The following is a 16,143-nucleotide window of genomic DNA, read 5'->3' on the forward strand; positions in this document are numbered from 1 at the left end:
GTTGCACAAAGAAAAAGAAAAGAAAAAATGAATCTCACTATTGGGATAATGGTACGAGTGAAAAATTGTGTTAAAGTAACTATAGAGAAAAAGATAAAATGATTTATTTTCTCTCATGGTCTTTTTTCCATCTTTTTATTTTTCAAAATTACCATTGGATTTGTAGAGTTTCATACATAGATTCTGAAGATCTAATAGTAATTTTAAAAAGTAGAAGGGTAGGTGAAAGATCAAGGGATGATGTATAGGCTATAGCAATAGCATGACTCTGAGAAAAATAAAGAGGAAATGAACCTTTTTTGAACTTCTTTATGTCTTGTATGGTAACTTTCTATTCAAATCTCACATCTTTAAATAAAGGATTTTGGAAGAACTCAAGGCTGTCTTGAGAGTTGGAGGATTTTTTTTTTGGCATCCATTTACTCTTTGCAATTGATTAAAAAAAAAAAAAAAGTTAAATTATAATTTTGCCTCTAAAATTACCTCATCATTCTTAAGTTGACTTCAAATCTATAACTCCAACCTATAAACTATACCATAATATTTCGAGCTGCCCACTATGTTAAAATTGGCCATCAATTTGGGTGGAAAGTATTAGAGTGTGTTTTGCATGTTAATATAAATTATCAAATTGTCCTAAAAAATGACAAAGGCAACATATGTAAGTATTCTTCTAAATATATAGGGATTGTCATGTAATCACTCTCTCTGAACAGGTGAGAGTTGCTCACACAATTACTCTTTTGAATAAATGATGGTGATTATGATATCACCGCCTTTGAATAAGTAAGGAGTGGCTATACAGCTTCCACCTCCAAACATGTGGGAGGTGGCCGCATGACCTTTTCACTAAATAGATAGGGTGACCATCCTACCTCCCCACTAAGTAGATGAGGGTGGCCAAACAGCTCTATAATCCCTCTTAACTCTTGAGGCACCTAAATAAGTAGGGGTGACCACGCATTTACTAATTTGAACAAATGTGTTATATTTGTTGTAAGTGAGAACAATTGGGTAGCTCAAATGCATGTAGAGGGCATGTTCTAACCTTTTTAATCCCAAATAACGATCAATTTTGACACATGGGAAAACTCAAAAATTTGTGAGAAATTGCAGTGAATTACAGTTTAGAGGTCAAGGACCAAGGGGGTGCTGGCAACCCCCTTGGCCCAAATGGGGGTGGCTCGACCACCTCCATTTGGGCCAAGGGGTTAGAATTTTTTTTTAGTTTGAAAAAAAAAAATGGGACATTTTGGGTAATTTTGAAATATCATAGGGCTAATTTTGGCAATTTTGGTGCTTAAAGGCCACGTGAGACGCTCATGACCTCCAAACCGTCAAAAAAGATAGAATTTACAAACAAAATGGCTACATTGCAGAAAAAAGAAAACTTTATGAGATACATTGTCTATTTTTAAATATAAGAAGCTGAATCAAAAGAAGCGTAGGGGTAAAGTATATTTTCTCCAAAATATTATTTAGTATTGAGGATTAAATTAAATAGGGTAAAAAAAAAATGCAGCAGTGATTGGTGTACACAGTGACACGGGCTAAAATAAACACTCGGCCGGACAAGCAAATGAGACAACGAAAGAGAGCGTATAGACTACCCCAACACTCAACAGCCAACAGGACAAGCCTGGAAGCGTCCTAAGAAAACAAACTGCCAGCTCTCTCCTGCTCTCAGGCAACCAATAAACATACAAAAACTTATCTCAAGCACATAAATTAATACATATATATCACGCGTGGTTCAAAAGTAATAAATTATTTCTCCTGTCCGGAAATTGGAATCATGAATTAGGAAAATTTTATGCATCACGTGCTCTTTTGTGGCAAGTCTTATTTAAGTGGGTTATGTCAATTGTCAAGAGTTGTTTCTTTTCTGTAATTAAGGAATGAAAAACATGCAATCAAAATCAATTGTCAAGATTTTGAGTTGGAGAAACCAAGATGCTATGTGTTTGAATGTAAAACGACTAAAATTCAAAGGGAAATTCATGTTTTAAAAGCAGGCCGGAGAATAAAAAATGTCAATTTTCCGAGTATAAGATATTTAGGAAGGATCAAGAAAACTAACATAACATGAAACATTGTATCATTAAGCCTTTGAAATAAGTAGTAATTTAACATGATATCAGACTAGATGTCGTGAGTTCAAACCCTGCTCTACAACTTATCTCGTATTTCAGTTATCATAAATCTGGTAAATGCAAACAAATCATAATTAATGTAATTAAGTGGTAAGTGGTGCATGGTGGCATGCACTGACACTACTCTTGATGATTAAACCATAAGTAAATGCAATTAAGAAAAACAAACTTATGATAGGCATGCAAGACATTGCGTTTGAGGTTAACAAACCAAGAGACAACTCATGCACGAACATGTCAGACCACCACAAAAGAATCATTTCTTTTTTACCTATTCTTGTATCTTGAATACATGTTCACAGGCAACATCCAAAAACAACAATAGAAATCACAGATTCCTTTAACCATAAAGGACCTGGAAACCTCTCTCTCTCTCTCTCTCTCTACCTGTTATGCAGAGGATTAGCTCCTGTTGGAATACCTCTCTTGTCTTCCAAAGTGACATTGCAAGCAACGTTGCAAGAAGAATCGAAGCCAGTGAAATTCGAAAACCCTCGAGCAACAGCAAGAATCCCATAATTTGCAAAAATCAGCAGAACCACCAGGACAGCAAGCACACCCATGATGACGATGGACGGCCAATGCTCTTTAAGCACTCGCTAATTACTTACTACAAATTTAAGTCATCGATCGACCACACTAGAAACTAGCACATCACATACCATTAAAATAGCTTCAACTGAAAGAAGAGCTCGAATGGGATGGAACAGTATACAAATTAAGCAACAAATGCACACTTGTGAAAGAATGGTTATCAGAAGGAACCTGCGATCGAGCAGAGTCGAGCTGAACTTTGAGATTTCAAGACTAGCTCTTTTATGAAGACCTCTATTCGAGCCGAACTCGAGCTTCAGCCGGGCTAAAGAATGTGTGTCTGAGCTTTAGACATACCATGTATGGCACGCCTGTGGCTGTGGAGATTATATACCTATATCTTCTGAGGCTCTCACAACACTCACCTGACAAGTGAGCCCCTAACGGTATCACCAATCTCTAGACCACTACCTCTCTTGGAAGTTGCAAATGGCGCCCCTTACTTTGAGAAGAGAAAAAAAAAACACTCTGGAAGTGACCAGGAAAGCAAAACCAATTGGAAATTGCTTTAGGGCTTTGTGCTTGTAAAAAATAATTAGGAAACTGGCCTCAGAGTTTGAATAACTTTTGTACGTGGGCCTATTAAACTAGACCTACAATTTCTTTATAACTTAATTATAATTTGCTGACAAGTGTCGGCATATGATTTGAAGATGTTAAATTTTTTTAAAGCGGTTGACATTGTTCCAGTCTGACACGTGTTAAGCGGTTGTAAAAGGGTTGTATGTATATCTTTACTCAAATTAAAATAGTGAAAGATATTAATTATATGTATTCATGGGATAGATTGGGGTCATTTGGCTTCTTTCAAAATGATGTGTTCAACTATTCAAGTTATATATAAGGGATTTAATCTCATTGAAATTTAAATAGGGTTCGAATATGTCATATTTTTCGCCTGAATATTTTTTTTTTAAAAAGTTTTATGACGATTTTTTATGACTCCTTTGTTTGTGGTGCAGCAAATAAGAACGAAAAACAAAGAGAAAATGATGCCCAAAAAAAGAGAGAGAGAATGCAAGGGGTGAATATACAGAGGGATTTGGGCCGAAGCCCAATTGGGTAATGATGTTCTGGACTTGGGCCTAATTTCTGGGCTTATTAGTCATCATATTCATGGCCACCTTGGTTGGATAATAATGCCCTACATATAGTTGGTCACGTGAATGTCACATCTATCCAATCAGACTGGATGCAATTTTGACAATAACTAACGCACAATCACAGAAGGAGATGAAACTATGGGCCCAACCACGTGAACTCTGCTTCAAACAAAAGGTCGTCTCTTCTAAAAGGTTGACATGGTTCAATGGTGTCGTGATTGATAAACAAAAGCAAACACCACCATACTATTCATTTCATTTTTTTCAAAAAAAATAACATCAAAATATTTTCATTTTTTTTATCATATCATTTACTTTTTGTTATTATTTAAATAAAAAAATTAGTACAAAATAAAAATTTTCACTTTTCAATACTACTTTTTTACTTTTCTATATCAATATTTTTTTAAAAAAAAAAAAAAAAAATCAACAGTACTGTGGAAAAGGCCTTGTCAATATATCTGTTTTGGTTTTGTAATACAATTTATAATGATAGGCTATGATTGAGTTGTTGGATTTTATACATTAAATAAGAATTGGATTTGGTAAAAGAGTGTATCATGTCTTAATCTAACTGCGGTTCGCAGCGTTGGTAAAAAAAAAAAATTAGTCGTAAAATATCTAATGAAACCGTTGCTGGAATTCTCATTCAAAGAGAAAGAAATCAAATATATGAAGCTTCTTTTCTATATATTATTTTGATGATTGGGAATTGTTTGATGTGTTTATCTGAGGAAGAGGCGAAACATAATTGAATTCGGGACTAATATTCGAAATCTTGGCGAAAGACTGGAATTAGGGTTTGAGCATATAATGGGTGGACTCCACACTGTGATGTTGCACAAGCTGTACAGTTTGTGAGAAAATGGTGGGGCAGTTGTGTTATACCAGGAGTTGCTCAAAAGATTTCCAACAAGGGTGTGGGCTCCAATCTAGACAAAGGGTGAATCGTGGGCCGTCGATACGTTATCTGCTGGGCCTTCAACTTTGCCAATCAAACATAATGACCGTCCCCACCATCATGCCATTACATGGGCTGTCACGTGACGGGCTTGGGCTCCATCAACAATAGTTTCTCCATAGGCCCACGTATTAATGATTGACAAAGACTGCTCCTTGACGCCTTCAAAAACAAAAATACTTATCAATAATATCTTGTTGCTTCCTGCCTTCGTTTTCCTTCCTTATTAATTTTGGTCCACGAGCTTTGAGTGAGCCAAAGACTTCAAGAAACTTATCATGGTCTATCACCTATGGCCTATTGGCATACAAGTGTGCTACATTTCCCGCCAGTTTTGCGAAATAAGATCCTCTTTATTTCGAACAAGAACGGAAGGATATATTTCACGGATCCGATTCTGACTAACTGTGCAGTGGCGGAATTAGAATTTTAGTTCATAGGAGGCAAAATGAAAAGACGGAACTGAACAAGAATTACTTAAAAAATATTAAAGAAGTATGGCTGTAATTGTTGACAAGCACATGGCAATCTAGAAGAGACTTAGAAGCATGGCTGTAATTGTTTGATGTCTTTGACTTGTGAGAGGAATTCTTTTTTTCTTTTCTTGTTTTTCAGGGGGAGCAACTATAACATGCAACACATTTTACATGATTTATTAAAATTGTAGGCGGGTGAAGTGGTCGTTTGTCTCCTCTCAACCCCATTTGGCTCCTCGCAACCCCGTTTGACTCCGCAATTATCTTGATATATATAGTGACACGGGTAAAAGTACACTTTACCCCTTTAATGTTTGAAAATTTTTCAATTTGACCTTTAATGTTTCAATTTTTACAATACACCTCTCCAAATTTTCAAATTTTTGCAATTCGACTAATGTTATTCCAAAATTCTCATATTACCTCTAATTATATATATAACAAAAAAAAAAAAAAAATTGGGGTGCAAAAATGGCCAGATGGCCAAAGGGGTCACTACAGCCACTCCAAATTTTTTTTTTTTATTTTTTATAAAAAAATTATGGGTAATATAAGAAGTTTGTGATACAATTGGTCAAATTACAAAAAATTGAAAGTTTAGGAAAGTGCATTGTAAAAATTAAAACATTAGAGGTCGAATTGAAAATTGTCTCAAACTTTGAGGGGTTAAAGCGTACTTTTTCCACACATATATATATATATATATATATATATATATATATATATATATATTATCCGAGTTTTGTTGGCGTCTATGAACAATTTGTCTTTTTATCCGTGGACTACAACCCCCAAATTATGGTTATTTATTGGACGTATTGGCCTGCTTGACTCAGGCTTCAAAAAATTAGCTTACAGCCTTATACGATGTACACTTGAAGAAGCTTCCAGTGCCTCCAGTAGACATGTATCCAAAGGTTTTCTCTTGAGTTTTTATTTATTTATTTTAATACATGACAAGACTGGTATTATAAGGTGTCATATATATATATATATATATCATGTGTGGAATATATTTTAATTGACTGAGAAAATCATGGAATCAGTCTCATAATAATTGATTTATGTATTTAGTCAACAAATCAATCAATCCCTTGAATCTCTCTCCTCAATCTTTGACAAAACAATAATATTTTTTTTTAGAACAGTGCCAAGGTACAACTTTTATTATAAACAAAGCAAAAAAAAGTTTATTTATAAATAAATGTGATGGCTCATAATTGATAAAATAAGAAGCAAAATAATTTAGCTTATCAATTTGTCTTAATTATTTTACTAATTATAAATTGTTAAATCAGAATATTTTTATAGTAAAAGTTGTGATATCTCAGTATTTTACTTTTCTATCCTCTCATTTTAGATTTTCAAGACAAGTAATAATCTCATAATTTATTATTATACGTTTTAAGACCCTCAGGAATAATAGGATGAGTAAAGATATGACTCGTGAGTAGGGTTGACAGTTGACACCCCCATCTCGTTACCTCCCTTCTTACTCTTTATTTTTTCTAAACCAAAAAAAAAAACTTAAAACAAAGATATATACTTACCAAACACACCCTTCAAAGCTCAGATTTTTTTTTTTTTTTTTTTTAAATGAAGACTTCAAGAGTAATTCTTCATTCCATATGTCATCAAGGAAGGCTACAAATCAGGTGCTTGATTTTTGGTTTTGACCTCAAAGCATCAATAAAAGCGAAGTTGACCTTTTGAGTCGTTGTTTCTGACTTTTTGGGCTATGCTGTACGTGTATACTGTCTATGTTGGGCTGTGTATCGCTTTGCCCTCAATTATTTGAGCAATTTGGTAGTAGCCTAGCCTAGTAGCCTTAGGTCGGCTTCCCCGTCCAAAATAGCCCAATTTTGAATAGTCATCCATAAATGAAGCCGAACTTTATTAACTTAATTAGGATATTCTTGATCGGTGCAATCCCACGTGCAATAATTATTCTGAATTATTTGTTGGAGAAGGGGAGAAGGATGAGTTATCTTGCATCCAAACGATAGGAATGGCGATTAGAAGTGGCTGAATCATTATGCAATTAAGAAGAGTGGTTCGATCAGTCTTTAAAGAGTAGCTTAATCGGTTAAAAATCATGTATTATAAAGTAGAAATTACTAATTTGAATTCTTCCTCATCTTTTTGTGTGGACATGTCAAAAAGAAAAAAAAAAAAAAAAGGTTCAGTTACTCTCAATTAAAGCTTTCAGTCACATGGGTGATTCAGTCACCATCAATAATCGGATTGAGATGGTTAAATCTTTTTGGTTAAGAGAGTGGTCCAGCAACCTAATAATTAAGTCAGAGGTGATTAAGCCATTAAAAACCAAAATGAACCGTTAAATTACCCTTAAAGGTCCGATTAAAGTCGTTGAATTAACCATAATAATGATTAAAACGATGGATGAACAACTCTCAATGGTCCTCTTACTAGCTTTACCACCACCTATGTGTTCTAAAAGTCACATTTTCTTTATGCATATAGTTAAAACGGCCATAAAAGAGTTATTGCACCTCCATAAATTATACCACGTGAATTTTGGTCCTAAAGCTATTAATAAGACCTATACAGGTTTGACATTTGAGAAACGTTATAAACATTCTCGTTTGTACACTTCTAAGTATATATTTTTTGATGTGATATTTTTAATATTATTAAATTTTGAATGAATCACTTTTAAGTATTAGATATAATAATATTTTATTATAATGTTTACAAATATATATTTACAAGTTTTAGAGTGAAAACGTGTGTAGAATTTCGTATTTATATTTCTCAAATAAATCATCTTAAAAGCATGCCATCGTAGGCTATAGTGCATACCCGTATCGGTCCTGTACAAATCGGGCTACCTATAATTAGCACAAGTGCAGACATTTCTATCAATATATATTATCTCTTTTCTCCTTTAAAAAATAAAAGATTAAAATTATATTTGGATGGTTAAAAAATATATTATAATGTTTTTTTTTTTTAAATGATACCTAAGCTAAATCTAACCGTTTATACAACGATAAATGGCTAAAGTCTTGATCAACTAGGTCCTATTATGTGGCCTCGAAAACCAGCTGGGTTGCTTTCAAGCATGAGAGACATAAACAATATATATTAAACTAAATGATGAATAATCAATTGGAAATAATCATATATATCCAAATGTGTATGAAAGATCGACAGGCCGACAAAGTAGCCAACGTAAGACATGTGTCTTTTGTTTTCTTTTTTAAAACATAATTACGTGTGCGCCCACGTAAAGCGAATCTATAGTCATGAAAAGAGGAGATTAAAACAATCAAATCTTTTTTCTAAAGCAACTTTGATACTTCTTCTACACGTTCTTTAAAGGAAAAGGGTTGGCCAAAGACAAGAAACATTTTCTCTTTTATTAGCAAAAGAAGTAGGAAGAGAATTGGAAAACCACATAGCTTTCGCACTTTCTAGGGTTAAAAAAAATAAAATTATATATATATATATATATATATATATATATATATATTCCGGATTGGAATTCAAAAGAGTTGAAGAGTTCATATCATAATGATGGCGATGGAAAAATGATGATGAAAGTGATGATGAGCAAGGGTTTTCCAGGAAAGTGCCCTCTTTTCCAGGAAAGTCCCTCTCATTATTTCTTGGTCCACACCAGTATGAGTAATGTGTGGACTATTATAGCAGTTCCTCATCATTCATGCATAGGATATAGCCCGCACTAATCATGATGGCGTGCCTCCAACGAATACATGCCACTTTCCAAGCCCCCTTCATCTCGACCGTCCATTTGACTCATTTCATTTCTGCCATTATTATCTGATGGAATATCTAGCTTTTAGGATGGATATTACGAATTTTAATCAAAAGCCAGGGTGGGCCTTTGGGCCCCCATTATAGCATGGTCTGACCTTCATGAAAAATCCCATACTAAGATATTGTTGAGGAAATTTTTTTTTTTTTAAAAAAATAATAATAATATATATATATTTTTTTTAAAAAAAAGGAAAAGGTAAAGGGCCTAAGTGCCTAAGGGAGGGCCATTGGGACATCACGTGGGGTGTGACCCACCAGTCCCCTTAAAGGGAGAGCATCTCACGAGACCATAACACAAATCTTTTTTTTTTTCTTTTCTTTTAATCTAATTTTTATACCTCTCCCCAAGTGAATCAAATCATCCATTCCTTTCTTTCTCTACACGCCTCTGACCACTCATTTCATAGACCATGACTCTTTCTCTTTCTCTCTCTCTCTCTCTCTCTACACGTGAGCTAACCTCCCTCCCCACAACTATAACCTGCCCTTTAACTTAATCATAACCTCCGACTGATTTATCACACTATCATTTCTTTCATTTCATGACACTAAAAAAGCATCATGCATGGAAGTGGTGTGACTAATTAGCAATTACCATTAAAAAAAAAAAGAAGCTTAATTTATTAATAGATTTGGGGCATATGATGAGTTAAGACTTTTCAAATAATATTTAATTGGATTTGGGGCCAGATCAATTTAGGTTAAATATTGATTTCTTCAACATTAAGAAAAAGAAATTAGAGTAGTACTGCTCCATGTGCTAAACATTCATGCAAAATCCTTCATTTAAATCATCCTTATCTTTCCAAGGTTTAATTATATGCAAAATTATCCTTTTGAGTCCCAGAAGCAGAATAAGGATATCCCAAAAATAGAATTGAATAACGCAGGAAGTTGCACCTCATGTTCACCATATATCCATCGTATACAACAATCAAACTGACCAAAAACGTCAAGGAAAAAGAACAGAGCCATAAATAATAGCTATCCCTTCATAGACGTAAAAGTTTAACGATTTACAAGCATACATATATATAGAGAGAGAGATATGAAGTAAAAAAAAAAGAAAAAAAAAAAGGAAAAAAAGAAAGGTAAATTGATTAGTAATACTATTTTTTTTTTCTACAGCTTAATTACACTAATCTTTCACTGCAAGCCCTTGACCAAAAAAAATATAGGGGTTACGGAGATGTATATTTCTCTAATCCTAACACCCTAACAAGCTGCAGAAGGATGATTGGTGAAGGGGTTGTAGAAGTGAGGCTTGGGAGCCATCGAAAAGGGGCTCTTGGAAGCGCTTTCGCCGACACCGCCAATCCTTTCACACGACGGGCACATCGTGAGAGTCGCCGCCGGCATGTGCATGTACAAAGGTTGTGCTAGTTTCAGCGCCTTCAGCTCCTGTAGCTCTTTCTGTAGCCGCCGATTTTCATCTGTCAGTGTTTCGCAGCACTTCTTCAGGAACTCACAATCCACCTCGGTTTGCTTAAGCTTTGTCCTGCAAATTAAACAAACAAACAACATCTCATTAATTCATTGAACCTTAATTTTCTATCAAAAAACATATAATCATCTGGGTTTTTGTTTTTGACTAGAATTAAGGATGATGATATATACCTTGCTCTTCTGTTCTGGAACCAAACTTCAACCTGTCGAGGCCGTAGATTTAGCTGCCTTGCCAAAGCTTGCTTTTGCTTCTGTAAACAAAAAACAATTTCAGTTAGAAACAACACATCCATCAAACAATAATAATCCTCAAGAAAAAGTTATTATCAGAGAGAGAGAGAGAGAGAGAGCGAGATTAATTACAGGGTTGAGAGTGCTATGTTGTTTGAAGCTTTCCTCCAAAAGAGCAGACTGGTCCTTGGTGAGCCGGAGCTTCTTTCTTGCATTAGGACCATCTTCATCTTCATCGCTGACTCTTGAAGAGACTCTCTCAACCTCAACCTCAACCTCATCGCTGCTAAGGTCTCTCTCCCTCTTAACACGACCGCTGGAGAAGGATGAAACAGCGCTGTGAGGGGAAGCCTGCCGATAAAAGTCAACCGAATCCTCACACCCTTTGTTCACATCGATCTTTCTGCCGGGCGGGGCTTGTTGGTGGAAACTATCGCCGGCGGCAAGACCTAACGTTAGAGACGGCTCAAAATTGGAGCACGGCTTCTTTGCTGCCTTGGATGCTGCTGTACTTTCTTGCGCTGTCGTGAGACCTAAACCTAGAACAAGACCGGTGTTACAAACATCATCAAAACCCATTTGGGAGAGAAGACAATAATCCTGTGTGTTATGCGAAATGGGGAGGAGATAATATGGTTGAAAGTTATGGGAGCAAAAGGGTTATAAGAAGGGGAAAGAGAATGAAGGGGACTCTTTGTGGGGGCGTTGGGTGGGTGGGTGGGTGGCTATGATTATTAATCAAAGGTGAGAATGAGTATAGAAACGAATCTCGTCACTGCGAAATTATGAAAGTCCCCCCATCTCTCTTACATAGGTTGACCATTTGAACCCCACTACTGTTATCACCACTATAATAACAAATAACAAAAAGAAAATATAAAATTTCATCGACTCATATAATTTGTTTTATCATTCTAAAATAAATAATTAATTTCAACTTTCCTTAAAGACTTAACATCTATTAATGTTTTTTTTTTTTATAAATTACTTACTCTCTCTCTCTCTCTCTCTCTCTATATATATATATATATATGCACAAATAATTAGGATTTCTTACAATTTCTTATTTGAAATTTTAAAATTAATTATGTGAATTTTTATACTGTTTCTTACATCGAACGGCTTGAAAAATATTATCTATTAAAAAAGTAGCATGTTTTCAAGGCACTTAAAAAGAATTTTCCTATTGAAAGACAACCTTTGACTCACAATTTTTTTTACAACATAACACGATAAAAATATATTTAATTCTTATCGGTAACATATCACATTTTTTATTGGTAGCATTTTTCAAGTTATTTGAGGTAAGAAACGACATGAATTCACATAATTTAAGAATTTATAATATTTTTAAAATTAAAAAGAATCTATATATATATATATATGTGTGTGTGTGTGTGTGAGTGTGAGAGATACAAATCTTTCCAATATAATCATGTTACTTCCTCTTTTCTCTCCTCTCTCTCTCATAGGTAGAATCCAACAGTCCACAAATGGCAGTGGGAGACACATCAAGAGGATGATTCGCCCTTTCCTTCGCCACCCATTAGCGTACCACATTTAACTATTACTACCACTTTCTTTTCCTATGCTTCCTTGAGTATAAAGTTTCACTTTACATGTATCAATTATTAGCCCACTTTTGCCATGTTTTACTTACCTCCAAGCAGCAGCCTTGATGATCTTTTTTCTTTTTCTCTTTTTCTTTCGTTTCCAGCTCTTTCTTGAAAAATATACATATAACTGCGTGCACAAGTTTGTGGCCTCATCAAAAGATTACTTAAGAAAATACCAAAAAAGAAAAAGAGAAGATGTAGGCAGAAGCCATGATTGGATATTAATGACTTTCTTTTTATAACAGACCACATGAACTGTCTCCCACTCAATCCCTAATCCAACTAGCTAGAGATATGGGTACCATGTCACCTTGCTTACCAATATTGCATTCTTATATTAAAGAGGATGGGGGTGAGGGTGGGGGTGGGCCGTTTTTTCTTTGCTTATTATGAATGCTGAGATTAGACAGAAATGTGCACTATCCCAGAGTTTGTGTAATAGGATTGGTGGATTTTCTTGCTTCCTGTGTGTGGTGTGTGAAAAGCAAAGAAAGCTCAAAAAAGGCTGATAAAAAAGGAAAGTAGGTAGATAACACCATTGGAGTTTCAAAGAGCTATAATGGTGCCAGAATATGATTCATCAACAAGAATTCGGATCTTTGCTTAACTAGAAAGTTGATGTGGAGTGTTTGGGACCTACTCCTCTATCAATGAACAATAGGCACTTTCAATAATGCTTTGTCGGCGATGCTGATGAGAAGTTAGGTCACCCATAAAACATGATAAACTTTTAAATAATGCAAGGCAAAATAACACCACCTCCCATATGTCTTAATACCTTTAACTGCTAATTAAGCATTTGTAGTTGTAGGAAGATTTATTAATATGCAAGGAATTATACCTCACACGGCATATATTGTTGATACCTCCAGACCACTCGTCAATTTGAAAGGTGCTGTGTTGGTTTCTATCGGGTATAATTAATGGCCATATTTATAGCATTTTCTTTTATCTATCCAATTTGGAAATTTGATCATAATAAGAGTAATGCTATTATTTACACTTATTTATCACATTAATTTTACATTGGTTTTCGAATCAATCATTTAAATTATATTATGTAAACTGATGTGAAATGAATATGGTAAATTAGTGTAAATAATAGTAGAATTACTTCCAACTGCACATTTTCAAATGCGCACTCTCTGACATGGTATTGAAAATTACTATTAGATCTAACTTTCAATTTTTCGACGTCAAACCCTAGAAAAAGAGTAGCATAAAGAGACCATAGCAGAGTGGGAGGAGGGAGTTACGACTTCCTCCTCCCTGCCTCCTTTCTCTAATTCCCTACCGCACCTCCAATTTCCCGCATCCACCATACATCGATCAGGGTGCGTGTGTCAATGGTTCTTAGGGTGCTTTTTAGCAGCGCATGGCTAGCCAGTGGTGGAGCGTGGAACACTTGAGTGTGTTGGGTTTTTGTTATTTTATTTTCGTTGTTTTTAAATAAGAATGTGTTTATCTTTAGATTTGCTTTTAGTAGCGATCTATGGGATCGAAGTTTTATTTGTTTTCTTAGGTTTTGTTTTTACAAACCCTTACGAATAACAAAATTAGTTTTGAATCGGTCTTTTATTTTCTTATGGTTCATTTTTTGGAAGCAAACCATAAATCGATAACGGAAAAGATATCAAGCATAAAGAAGAATTGTCACTATGGTGAAGACAGCGAATGTGATTGCGATTAATTAAAAAAAAAAAAAAGGGTCAGGGAATCAAGGTCTGGCAACGGATCAGAATTTGTTGTAAATCTGAAACTGATTGAAATGGTAACTTTTTATACATATTGTCTTATAATAACCCGAGTGGCTATTGTATATATCATAGATAATATTTAAGTTGTGAAGATTTCAAATTATATCTTTAACATTGTACGGAGCATTTTGCCAAATTTGATTGTTATATCAATGAAGAGATAATTTGTTCCAAAAAAAAAAAAACAATCACTATTAGATCTGAAATTTAATGGTGGTCAGTCCAAAATTTAATAGTAACTTTCACTACCATGTCAAAAAGTGTGCACTTAAAATAAGAACTCATTCTATTCGAATGTAGTTTACCGTCTTCAATAAAAATTTGACACATTAGGTAAAACTACTAAATACAATGGTGATGAAAATACCGTAAATTTAATAGAAACCAATCCCATCGAATTTTCCGTTCGTTCTAATCCATTGACCACCACCCACCTTCCTCTGAGCCCTCAATATCAAAGTTTCCAAAACCAACCAAGACGGTGGCTCTAATGGTTTTTTCAATGGGTTTTTTGTTTATTAGATATTTTGTCAAAATAAGGAAAATTATTTGGTATAAATGGTTATATATTTTTTTTTTTGTATTTCAAGCTGAAATGTATGCTTCTTATTGGACAGTGCACAAAACCTTGTTTACATTACAACCAAATTGGAGTTTTTTTTTTTTTTTTTTTTTTTTTTTTTGGAGATATTCGTACAAGGGAGAATAGAGAGATTCAAGCTAGTAACCTCTACTTCATGAGGCGTAATTCTCAGCCGATTGAGCTACCCTTTAAATATCTTATTGTAATTATTCTCATAATTAAAGTAAATACAATAAATGAGTGTGAATAATAATGTTACTCAACATGTATAAATTAATGATGCTGAATTTCATGTTTAATATATTTTTTCTTAATCTAATTATTTTGACATGGACAAAAAAGACACAGGATAAGAGGCTATACATATTTGTTTGTAGCCTCTAGGTAGGGATGATGTTCCCGTAATCTTTAACAAATGAGCTCCATTTGTTTGAGTGCGGAAAAAGATTCATTAATAATTTTATTTTTTGGCCGATCGAGGATTCTAATTTCGGAAACTATACATGCCATTTTTCCTCCCGAGAATCATTGCATAATAAATTAGTATTTTTCCAATTAATACTCAATCACATCAACGGCACCGTTGCATTTCACGTTTTTGATTCTTTCTTTAAAGAATTTAAATAAGATTAATTATATATATACAATGAGGTCCCTCACTGCTTTGCCAATAAGTTAATTATTTTGTGTTTATTATTATAGAGCCATGGGAGACAAGCAATCCAAAAAGCAAGTAGATTGCTATTTGCTAACAGATATAAATGTATATATTTTTGGACTCAAGTAGATAGACATTGACTTTGACACAGTTGAGAATATGAAAATACTTTTGTGTGTATATATATATATATATATATATCATCACCATTCACCAAACTTTCAGTTTAAGGGATGATTGGATTTGGGCATAATCACGGAATTCATTAAACAAATCTCCTTTTATTTAAAAATAAAAAAATAAGTAAACTCCAAAATCTGATCCACAACCACACAGCAGAGTGGTGACATAAAACCAACTAAGTTAGTGGTGGTTCTCATGTCATCCCCTCCCCCTCACCCCTCACCCCCAGCCCCAGGTCCCCCAGCCTTATCTCCCTCAATTTCCTGCATAAAATTTGGCAGATATACGTGTCGGGCTCAGATGGGTGACACGTGGATGGGTAAGAGAGTGTGATAGACATCCGGCCCCCACCAATGATTTGGCATGATGGGCATTTGATTCCGTGGGGATCTGATGATTGTGGAGCGTAGAAGTTGGCAATGATGGAGGAGGAGAATATGGGATAAGGTTTTGTGATGTTTCTTTTTTCTTCTTGCCTTTTAACCCATGCCCAGCCGACCACGTTGCTTTATTTGTGTGTTTTGTTACAAAACTAATATTATTAGCCTGTTTTTTTTCTTTAGTCCCCCTCTATACCA

At 34.6% G+C, this 16,143-nt stretch overlaps 1 protein-coding gene across 1 annotated transcript; it reads right to left on the bottom strand.

Moving 5' to 3' along the window:
- Positions 1-9,994: 9,994 nt before the first annotated feature.
- Positions 9,995-11,472, bottom strand: HAT22 (Homeobox-leucine zipper protein family). Its single transcript, XM_059582152.2, has 3 exons — positions 10,901-11,472; positions 10,709-10,788; positions 9,995-10,589 (listed from the first exon to the last, which is right to left on the bottom strand). Exons 1-3 carry the CDS (start codon positions 11,345-11,347, stop codon positions 10,307-10,309), a joined length of 810 nt encoding a protein of 269 aa, XP_059438135.2. The 5' UTR covers positions 11,348-11,472; the 3' UTR covers positions 9,995-10,306.
- Between the last annotated feature and the right edge of the window lie 4,671 nt (positions 11,473-16,143).

The sequence above is a fragment of the Corylus avellana genome, chromosome 1, assembly GCF_965113065.1.
Source record: "Corylus avellana chromosome 1, dhCorAvel1.hap1.2, whole genome shotgun sequence".
Classification (NCBI taxonomy): domain Eukaryota; kingdom Viridiplantae; phylum Streptophyta; class Magnoliopsida; order Fagales; family Betulaceae; genus Corylus; species Corylus avellana.